Source organism: Stenella coeruleoalba, assembly GCF_951394435.1.
Source record: "Stenella coeruleoalba genome assembly, chromosome: 1".
NCBI lineage: Eukaryota > Metazoa > Chordata > Mammalia > Artiodactyla > Delphinidae > Stenella > Stenella coeruleoalba.
The window spans coordinates 137,951,155-137,963,282 of NC_137169.1; the positions used below are offsets into that span (position 1 = coordinate 137,951,155).

General features: G+C 38.3%; 1 protein-coding gene across 1 annotated transcript in view; it reads right to left on the reverse strand.

Annotated features, from left to right (window-relative positions):
• USH2A (usherin) overlaps positions 1-12,128 on the reverse strand; it is a 785,755-nt gene that overhangs the window by 217,138 nt on the left and 556,489 nt on the right. The window contains exon 47 of the mRNA XM_079900731.1: positions 3,308-3,506. Within this exon, the coding sequence (XP_079756857.1) occupies positions 3,308-3,506 (199 nt within the window). The remainder of the gene's footprint in view (positions 1-3,307; positions 3,507-12,128) is intronic.

Here is a 12,128-nt window from a genome sequence, read left to right on the forward strand (position 1 = left end):
GCATCTGTGGAAACCTGTCTCTCATTGATCTTTTTTTTTAATACATTGCATTTTCCTTATACTAATTTATATGATCACTTATTTATGAACCCAATCTTCAGACAAGGCAATCTCAACAGTGTCCAACATTTTTATGTGTGTGTGTGTGTGTGTGTGTGTGTGTGTATGTATAGAAAAGGAAATTTATATGGAAATTAATTTTGAAAAGCCCTTTTAACAGTGTTTTCTCCAGGAGCTGTGGAAGAAATTATGTGCTTCAGCAATCAAATAATTATTTTGCATGCTCACTTGAGGTCTGAGAGACTGACACTCTGTATCTAGAACAAATGAAACACGGAACAGTGCTGAGATGTAGCCTCAGAACATATACTCGGCATAAGTTGCATTAATTCGATAGATGCTTCCTGTGGCAGACAAAATCGACCACTGTTTAAGAGGTGCTTCTCTTCTACTTTTTTGCTCATTGCTACTTCCAGCCTGCACCGACATTTGATTCATGCTTAATACAAGGGCAGTAAAATATGGAATCTCTAAGTCTGAAGACTAGCTTAGTACTTCATTCATTTCTCAAAAGTGACCCAAGAGCAAAGAAACTGGGCAGAAGTCTTCTATGTTTCCTCAGGTAGCCCTGGTAAACGAACTGCAATAAATTGGCTTTGCTGTGTCAGGTTATTAGCAATGAGGGTCCACAATCAGTCTAATTCCAAGGTTAAATTGCATGACTCCTTGCTTTGATGACAGATTCTATGTGACAAGTAAAATTTCAAATTATGCCCCATTTTAAAAGAGTTAAGCAAAAACTCTTCTCTTTGTGTTTATGTGGGATTTAGGAATGCTGGTCATTTTTGCTTTCAGGGTAAAGCAATACACACCTTCCTCTTGTTTTATGACAGTGACCTAAAATCTTGCCCTTTGTTGTACAATCTTAAAGAATTTATTCAAGTCCCATTCACGTATAGTGAGTTTCTGGACATCGAAGAACATCCAGGCTTTTCCTTCAGCAAGATTCGCTAGGACTTATCATCCTTTTAAATTTTCAAGCATTTATTTAGTGATGGGCCATTAGGACTGGTTCCCTTCCATACTTTCAGTGTCAGTGCCATTCTCAAGCTCTTTCAGTCACGTGAAACTTGTGCCTTTCTTCTAACCAACTCTGGTTTAGATCATCGATGGGTCCCCAAAGGGGACATTTTCAGGAGATTATTTCTCTTGAGAGGTCTCCTCCTGAACAGAGTATTTCTTTTTTTTGCGGTACGGCAGGCCTCTCACTGTGTGGCCTCTCCCGTTGCGGAGCACAGGCTCCGGACGTGCAGGCTCAGCGGCCATGGCTCACGTGCCCAGCCGCTCCGCGGCATGTGGGATCTTCCCGGACTGGGGCACGAACCCGTGTCCCCTGCATCGGCAGGCGGACTCTCAACCACTGTGCCACCAGGGAAGCCCAACAGAGTATTTCTTAATCTTCGAATTCAGTCTTCAAGTTCGTTGTCTCAGAAAACAATTTTAATAACTTGAGCTGGTAAGTGTGTAGCTAATATTCAGATAGGCAGCCTGTTCCTTGCTCTCTGTTTTCCAAAAGTAATTCTGTAATCTAGTGATTCTCAAAGTGTGGTCCCGGGACCAGATGTAGAGGCATCACCTAGCAACATGTTAGAAATGCAAATTCTCCTGCTCTACCCCAGACTTCTTCTGAGGGTGGGACCTGCTGTGTGTGTTTTAACAAGCCCTCCAGGTGTGATACTCACTGGCGTTTGACACCCATGGCTGTAATCACACGGGGAAGCTTGTATAACTATTACAGATGCTCCTGTAGTGATTTAGCCAAAAGACTCTTAGACTCACAATAAGTCTATTTTCTACCTCTCTCCAGCCTCTCACCCAGGAAATATATATTCATGGTTAACCCCAAACAAAATTTACAAACAACTTTTTTCCTCCTGAGACTTTAATTGACTTCATCTTTTGCTGACAATACCTGTGTGTGTCCTTAATCCTTAAAGTCAAAATGACTTTGTTTAATGCATCAAAGTTTTTTTTTTTTTTCTCCTGGAGAATTGCAATGGGAAAATTTATTCTAGCAATTTTTTTCCGCTCAGAAATCCTAAATTTCATTTCATTTTATGAAAGTGTGCTCGTCAGATGGCACACATTTAATGCCTTAAAATGACGTAAAACTTAGGCATAATAACAATTCTGGAGCCTAGGTGTCAAAAAAAAGTACAGGTAGTAACTACTAGCTTTATGACATTTCTTAGATGATAGCAACTGCTTAGCCAGTGTCAGCCATAATAATTGTTTTAAAATATTGTTTTCATTTTTCTGGAGGGATAATCTTTTTTTTTTTTTTCATGTGGGATCTTCCCGGACCGGGGCACGAACCCGTGTCCCCTGCATCGGCAGGCGGACTCTCAACCACTGCGCCACCAGGGAAGCCCCATAATAATTTGTATTTTGATCCATATTGCTTCAACCACTCACTTTCATAATTACTATGTCCTTTTGCAGTGAATCTTTTGAATTTAGTCGTAGCTTTAGTCATTACATGTGTGATGTTGTTGACAAATAGGAACATTATTTCATTATGTGAAATCCTATCTTCAAACTAAGGATTTTCTGCATCATTTATCAATAAAAACCATTTACAAACCCCTCTGTCTGGCTGTATTATTGATCTGATTCTTAAACTGCAACAAATATGAACACTAATCGGCAAATGGCCATAATTTAAAAATATTTCAGTCAAACCATGAAAGGTCCCAATCACAGTTACTCATCAGTGTCATGTAAACAAACACCCACTTGTAGCTGAATGGATTTGTTGTAAAGAAAATTCAACTCACTCAATCAAACAAATTCGGGAGGTTCCTTATCATTTCAATAAACTCATTTTCCTGTGAAGGTGATGAAAAATGAGAAGGCTAAAATGCTCATCAGGAAGATAGGATTTGTATAAGCATCCTTCCTTTTCCATGGGGTCTTCTTGATAGGTGGAAATCTTGATCATGATAAATCATGGTTTAAGAAGCAAGTGATTTCCTCAGACACAAATGTAAAATGTTAAAAGTATCCTCTCACTTTTCTGGAGGTCACTTGATAGCAATACCATTTATCATAGACATAGCAGATAATCTTTAAAAAATTAAGTCATAGTTTTAATTTATTATGTTGAATAGTAATTTCTTTTTTCCCCAGCTTTCTTGAAGTATACTTGAGAAATAAAATTATATATGTTAAAAAAAAAAAAGCAAGTGATTTCACTTGGAGTTTACTGAGAAAAACATATGTCACTGACTAGTTTGAAAAGATATACCTTAGCCTCAGGGGAGTAGCACCTGGGTCCACAGATAGTTTCAGGTTTTTGACACTTCACTGCTCTGCAGAGTTCATGACTGTGGTCCTTCACTGACTTCTGGGTTTTAAGGCATGAACGCCATGTCTTCCGTAAGAGATCATAACCCAGAATGATGCCATTTGGCTTCCCTGGAGACATCCAATCAATCTGAAGGGATCTGCAATGGACAGAATAATCAGTATTTCTGAAAAGACAACATTTAACATTGCTGTTATCAGTCTCATCTGCCTTCCAGTTTGGTCTATTTCATCAACAACTTCCTAATGAAAAAGCTGGAGCAAAAGAATACATATCCTAATATATATTCTGATATATGCTACTACCATAGACTATGTTTTGAGAATCAATCAAAACCATTTAAGCTTTTGGGAGAATAACACATGACATGAGTCCGGTGGTCCCCACTTTAAATTTCAGAGGCAAAAAGCAACTGTCATTGTTTGCGGCTAGTCAGAAAATCAACAGAAATTTTGGTTGATAAGTAAAAACAAGACAAATAATTTGACTTAGTAAATAGGGTGGAAATTAGAATATGTGTCAGACCTAATCCCTACTTATAATCCCCTTCTCCTTTGCCTTCCTTCCCTCAGCTAGGACTAGTCACGTGACCCATAGCTGCTCAAACAGATGCAACCAGAAGATGGTGCGATTCTAACAAAGGTCCCTAGGAAATTTTGGCTTCCTTGATGTGGCTGTCGCCTTTTCCCTTTTTCTTTCTTTCTGCTAAACATGATGTCTGGAACTTTGGCAATCATCTCATTCTTCTGGCAACCATTTGGGAAAGACCATAAGAATCACAAAGACGCCTCTGCGGTATGTTATAACTGAACCAATGCCAACAACAATCTACCTCTAGAGCTACTTACTTGAGCTTCTACTGTTGGTTGTTTTGTTACCTACAGCCAAAGTACATGATCAAATTGATAAAATCTTTTTATCAGTTATCAACTGATAAAATTTATCAATGAATTTATTTATTGATACATAACATTTATCAATTTTAACAATTGATAAAATTGATAAGCTCCCTCCAAATATACTTTATCTTAATTTTTTGACTCATAGAAACAGAGTTAATTCTGCAATAGTTCTTTATATACCATGATCAAATATGTTTTGTGGTCAGAAATAGTGGAATTAGAGATTCCCATAACAAACTCCTTTATAATATTATGTTCTTGAAGATGTCTGAGTTTTAAAAATTGAGCCACGGTTTTTTCTAAACATATAAATATACTGTTTTGGGTGGTTTGGCATACAGTGAAGGCATAACATGGCGCCAAAACTTTACTGCATTTTCAATGGTCTATTAACATTTCATCTACTATACTGAGTGAGATCATAACATAAAGCTGTTCACAGAAGAGTGAATCCTGAATAAAATGATCGACTCTCAGGTTAATGTGCAGAACCTTAATTCTGCACTTAGGTCTACTTGTCAGAATGACACAGTCCAGATGACATACCTGTACTATCTTTAGTATATTTTTAAGAAGTCTATAAGAAGAAAGTAGTTAAAGTTTTAATAAAGCCCCAGAGATTTGGACATGACATATTTTCGCATTTCAGCACAGCAAGGAAAGTCTGTTATTTGCAAAACACTAGGTAAATGTAAAATAATTATTTTTCTTCTTATTATTTTCAAAAAAGAGGATGGAACTCTGATACTCAAGATTACTTTTATTGTTTGAATTCTAGAATTTTCAACTATAACAACCATTCACAAATAGTTAGAGGTTAGCTTTTTATATAAAACCTTCCAGTAAATACTCTGGAGAAGAGTAAGCACATATGAGTTTAGTCCCTATACTTTAAGATCTTAAAATAAAATTATCACAATAACTTATGTGGACCATCTTTCTGCCACTGTGTAAAATAATATTCTTGCTACACCTTTTAGTTTCAGGAGAAGTATGTCTTTACAGGCCAAATTTTACTGGACCCTATCAGAATTCTAGGTGACATCACATGCTAGGAATTCAATTAGGCCCAAACATTTACATTCAAAAGCCGCAGTCAAGATAAATCTTGACATTTTAATAGACTGCTAAAAAAGAAAATTATTTCCTTTTCTTGGAGGTACAAACATAACACTTTCACTAATAAGACTCTATCGATAAGAAATTAATGTCACCTATGAGAGAACAGTTTCACAGGTGACTTGTATAGTCACCATTATTATTCCAAGGTCTTTATCCAACTCTCAAAATTAATTCCACGTTTTGCAGATACCTCTTTTGTATTCATTGCATAACCAACTACAGGAAAGACTACATTTAAGTGACATTCAAAGCTCGGACTTATCCACAAAAGCTGGCAAACTAGTAAAGTCTAGAAAACACCATGTAGAACCATGCCATCGTAACTTCTCTGTGTTGCACAGAATAACTGTGAAGTGAGACCACCTATATTTTTAATAATAGCAAGAACAGTTTTGATGTTGAGGATCTGAGTCAGGTACACTAATGTACGTGATCAAAGAAGAATAGGGTGTTTAACACCTGTCCACCTCTCATTAGAACCCATGGGAGTAACACTGAAAAATCTTTTGGCTGTTGATTTAAAATGAAAGACATCTCTGAGAAATGCACACCGTTATTAACTGGATTAATGGTTTCATTGTTTTGATGTTTAAGAGTGAAATAGATGGAACATTCTTAAACCACAGGAATTAATGTGAAATATTGGGGAAACAAACTGAAGGGTTTCTTTTTGTTTGTTTTAATACATCAGTAAAGGTAGGCTCATGCAGAAACATGATCATGAATCCTCAAATAGATCTTCTTTTTTGGGGGTAGATTTGTTCATAAAGTGACAATTAGAGTTCACTTAGTTTCCAGAGCACTAAGGAATAAAATTTAAGCTACCTTCATAGAGCTTCTAATAAAGGCCACAATGTTTACACACATTTTAGCATGATTCACTGGGTGTTTAGAAAGTCTAGTCAGAGCTATTGACTATTTCTTTTTAAGTCTGTCATATTGTTAGTAGATTTACTATTCTACTTCTGTTACTGCTATATATCCCTGTGGCCACCGTCACCACAATAATCATCACATTCAGCTCAAGAAGTACAAAATAACACTGAAGAAAGAAATAATTATGGGAAAATCATTTCTTTATCACTTACCTTTACTGGTAAATATTAAAATGATACAGTTCAGAAAAAACTTCTATGGAGAGTTACGGTTCCCTTGGTGCTCTACATTTTATTCTAACATTTTATCACAATGTTGTCAAAATGTTCTTGTTTGGGCCAAAGGAAAAAATCTTCACATTACTTTAAGACATCCATCTAAATTGTTATAAATAGCTGTACATTCCCTGATCATGTTTACAGAGGCCTTTTAAAAATCCCTATTCAGGGCTTCCCTGGTGGCGCAGTGGTTGAGAGTCCGCCGGCCGATGCAGGGGACACGGGTTCGTGCCCCGGTCCGGGAGGATCCCACATGCCGCGGAGCGGCTGGGCCCGTGAGCCATGGCCGCTGAGCCTGCGCGTCCGAAGCCTGTGCTCCGCAACGGGAGAGGCCACAACAGTGAGAGTCCCGTGTACCGCAAAAAAAAAAAAAAAAAAAAAAAAAAAAATTCCTATTCAGCTTTGTCATTTTTGTCAATCATTTATATAACATTCAAGTTCTTCAATACTATTCCAGATTGTGATTATCAAAAATGATCAGGACACTTTTAATATAAAACTAAATAAATGTAATATGATAACAGTATTAATTCTCTGCTCTCAAATCAAATAATTGAATGTTTAATTATCCACTAGAATATTTAGCATAACTTGGAGTCAGTAAAATATCAAAAGGTAAAAACTCTGTGTCCTTGAGTATGAGGAGATGTGAAACATGCATACCTGAAGCAGGTGAAATATTGTACAGCAGTGTAAAATCAAGTGTTTAAGTGTGTAGTTGAGGCTACAGGTATTACAGAAACACATAAACAAAGATCACTGTGTCTAGACGAACAACGAAGGTTTCATGGGAAAAGTGGATGTGGACTTGAACTGGAATAAGAGGATGGGAAGAATTCTGAGAAGGAAGATTCATATAAGCAAAAATAAGAGGGAGAAGCTGCCTAGCCATATGGAGAAGAGTAATGGGACCAACTTGACGACCGAACGATTTACATCCAGCAATAATGGAAGGTCAGTCTGAACTTAAGAAGAACGTTATGAAGTCCCTCAAATACCATGTTGAGGAATTTGATGGTGAAATAGGGTGATTGTGCAGTGGTATCACTAGCAGAATATAAAGTCCTTTTAGAAGTAATACCCTGGCAGATTAGAGTAGAAGAGACTAGGGGTAGGGAGAAATATCAGTGAGCTTCTGCAGTAACTTAACTATGAAAGACGGTTTAATGGGGTTTTCTCTTATTTAGGAACTTAAAACTATAGCCCCAAACTGAGGATGACTGATGACGAATTCCTCCGTTAAGTATCTTGCTTCTAAAAGGGAACAAACAGCAAGATTCTGCTGCAATGAACATTGCGGTGCATGCATCCTTTCAAATTATGGTTTTCTCCGGATATGGAGTGGGATTGCTGGGTCGTATGGTAATTCTATTTTTAGTTTTTTAAGGAACCTCCATACTGTTCTCCACAGTGGCTGTACCAATGTACATTCCCACCAACAGTGTAGGAAGGTTCCCTTTTCTTCACGCCCTCTCCAGCATTTATTGTTTGTAGATTTTTTGATGATGGCCATTCTGACTGGTATCAGAAAAACAAATATCGTATAATATCGTTTATGTGTGGAATCTGGAAAAATGATACAGATGAACTTATTGGCAAAGCAGAAATAGAGTCACAGATGTAGAGAACAAACTCATGGTTACCAAGGTGGGGAAGAGGGGGGACGAATTGGGAGATTGGGATTGACATATATACACTACTATGTATAAAATAGATAACTAATGAGAACCTACTGTTTAGCACAGGGAACTCGACTCAGTGCTCTGTGGTGACCTAAATGGGAAGGAAATCTAAAAAAGAGTGGATCTATGTATACATATAACTGATTCACTTTGCTATACAGTAGAAACTAATACAACATTGTAAAGCAACTATACTCCAATAAAATTTTTTAAAAAATTAAAAAAATAACACCCCCCCCAAATAAAAAGATTCTGCTGAGTTCTGAGGATAAAGCTGCCTTTTAACATTGACCCATCACCCAAACCAACCCAAAATAAACAGAACTCTAGGAGAGTTTTTGAATTTTAATGAATATTTATTAAGTACCTCCTATATGTAAAGCATTGTTCTATACTTACAAATAAACAAGACAAAGTTCCTTCTTTCATAAAACTTACATTTTGCTGGGGGAAGGTGGGACAGTAAACAAACACGTAAGTGTACAATATGTTACATTGGTTGTCTGAGAAGGCCTGGCTCTTCTGTGCAGAAATCCGAAAGAGGGGATGAAGCAAGTGAACAGGAGTTTCTAGGCGGAGGGAACAGGAGGTATAGGGGTTTTGAGACATCCGTGCACATGGCTTGTTGAAGGACAATCAAAGAATCTGGTGGGACAGAGCTGGACTGAGCAAGAGAATGATGGAAAATGAATCAGGTGAGTGTTGGGAGTGTGGGTTTGGGGACTGCAGATCCTGTAGGGTTTTATAGAACATGGAAATAACTTTGGATTCATTTTTGAGTGCATTGGAAAACCACTGTAGATTTTTGAGCCATGGAGTGAAAGAGGAATGATTTACTTAGTGAAGAGTGACATTAAAATCCACCCCCAGTCCACCCCTAAACATTCTCAAGGCTGAGGAAGGAATTCTAAACACATCACTCAGAGAAACTGGAAGCACTTGCTTCTCCTGGTTGGTACTTCCTGAGATGCAGAAATATCTAAGCCCAATTTGCAGCTGTCCCTGGAGGGAAGTATAGAAAGGAGTTTGGGGCAGCTTGACATGGGGGTTGGCAGCCTAGATGACCACAAGAAAAGGTGCTTGCTTCTCAGTTAGAGAATTCTAATGGCCAGGTATTGTCTGGAGCCGCTCTAATGATAGGGTGAGACAAGATTGCCACACCGTCGATCTTTAGCATGGCGCACGTGAGTGCATTTCCTATGAGCCAGTGGATGTCTTGCAAGATGGCTAGGCTTGAGCTCCCTTGAAGTTACACTGACCATGACGGTGGGTTTTGGGGGGAGGGGGCTCCAGCAAGAAGAGTGTTTGGTGTGTCCTGCTCTGTTGGCACCATAGATCAGTTGCAGAGGGCAACACTCATGTGAGAGAAGTTGGCTTTGGGGAGATCCTCATGGGTTCTCTCAAGGAAAACACAATTGTTCAAAAAAGTGCCACCTTCCACAGAGAGGGCTTGGATGGCTATCCAGTGATGGAAGTAAAATAGTAACATTGGGAAGAGGCACATTTGAATGAAAGGGAATAGGCAAGAAAGAGCAAGGAGGGAGAAAGGGAAAACTGGGATCAGGTCTGAGCCTGTGAAATGGTAGAATATTTGAACTACATGTGAGCTTAATATTTTGCTGGAGATGGAATGGACTTTTTTTTTTAAATTTTTGCTAGACTCTTTCTGGCCACACTGTGCAGCATGCAGGATCTTAGTTCCCTGACCAGGGATCGAACCTATGATGCCCCCTCCAGTGGAAGCATGGAGTCCTAACCACAGGATCACCAGGGAATTCCCAGAATGGACTTTTTAATACTTGATCATGAATCTTAATGACTAAAATGAGACTCATAACTAAAAAATAATGTGAAGGCCATAAGGTATTCCTGAAAGGTTTTTCAAGAGTTGAGGAAAGGACATCCAAAATATTATGTTTAGGCAGCAAGTAGTAGGCAAAAAGTAAAGCGTTTCCTCCTTGTATCTCACTGAATTAAGACAAGTACATCAACATAAATGATAAAGCATGAGCTAGGGTTGCAGTGGTGGAAATGGAGAAGAGGAACAGCCATGAGAAGATGCTCCAAAAGAAAATAGACTAAAATTGATATTGAGTGAAATCAGGGGATTAAAAAAAAATCAAAGCTAGATGTCTGCGATCATATGCAAGGTGGTGGTGCCTTTGCAGAAATGGATGTTGGAAAAATTGGGTTAGATGAGAATTAAGGCTTGAGGTTATGGAAGTGATGGGTGCCTATCATTATAGAACATCAATAGGCAATTGAATATATGGGACTGGAGTTTAGGGAGAAAACTGGGACAGAGATCTTGAGACATCAGTATGATGAAAACTGTGAGAACATTTGAACTATTTGAGTAGCAGAGGGAGTCTTTCTGTTGAGGACACCCACAATTAATGAATGGAATTAGAATGAAACCAATAAAAGAAACCAATGAGTGATCAGGGAGCCAGGGATGGAGCGGCAGTTAAAGGCCAAAGTGAATTGGGGGGAAAAACTGGATTTTGTCGAGATGCATACAAAGGCCTCTCAAATGCTTAGTGATTGAGCTGCTTCTGTGGGAACTGAAAGAAGTCAAGAAGTTAAAAGGAGTTTGGGAAAGAGATAAAAGTGAGAAGATGGAAATAGTGCTGGCAGAGTCTTAAGAATAAGCTCAATATTCTGTAAGGTCTCCTAATCAAACACTGAGTTTGATGATCAGAATTCATTGGCCATCAGAACTACTATTTCCTGAAAGCCATTATGATTATCAGACTATTGACTGGGTATGTACATCAGTTCTAAATACACTCTAAATGATCTCTTTTGAGAGGTCTTCCCATATCCTTCGAAGACTCAAGTAGACAGTTCCAGTCCAAATGAAAAGCTGTCTCAAGTTAACCATACCGGCGAGAAGAGGAGTTGAGAATATGGACGAAGAAGTCATCTGACATTCTACATCTACAGCCCAGCACACTCCCCATTTAAAAAAATAAAACATGGCTCAAAAAAATTGTTTTTAATTGTAAAATTATTACTTCAGTATTCAAGCTATCAGTCACTGAAAAAAATCAGAGAGGGAAAATAACGATAGAAGAGATTTCCTGATATCCAATGTCATAGTATAAAAATATAGAGGCCTCAAAGTTTCACCCAAATTTGGTGAGGCAAAAAGGGGAAAGTTCTTTTTCCACAAGCTATGGCCTGTCATGCCATCCTCAACCGCCAGCTATGTACTTTGAAAAGCTAGGGGGCTTTCTAGATGAAGATAGTGGTTTAACCTTCATTTAGAGACACAGACCCCGTGCTGCTATCATAAGGAAGCTGGTGTGTAAAAATATTATTTATATCGTTCAGGAGCTTGAAGCAAACATTTAAACAATTATTTGTGAATGCTACAAAGTCATTATGCCTCAGCCTTCTCATCAATAATACAGCCCCAAACTGCTTTGGAACTGTAAAAACTGCCATGGATCCATTAAAGGCAATGAGAGACATGATCCGTGTTCTCTCTTTCTGCTTTCCCTTGAGCTTCATGCCTGGAAATCATGCATCTTGGAATAGCAGTCCAGTCATGTAATAAAAACTCTTCCTTGTTTATGTTCTTTTCTTAGCTTATCCATTTATGGAGAATAAATAAGTGAACTTATTGGAGCGAACTTTACAGTGCCCAGTAAAGCTGTCAGTTGCAGTGTTTGTCATATTTCAATCAAAGCCAGAGCCAGCTAGCTATCTTCAGCCAGTGCAGTCTCTACATTCTCGAGGACCAGAATTAATGAATTAGCTATTGATTAAATTCTACTCTAGCAAATCCACCAAGGCAAATAAATGAACTACCCAGGGCACGTGTAGGCCACGGCCAGACATGTCTGGGTTATCGATCAGTCGTTAGCATTCTTTGGGGATATAGAATCAGCTGATG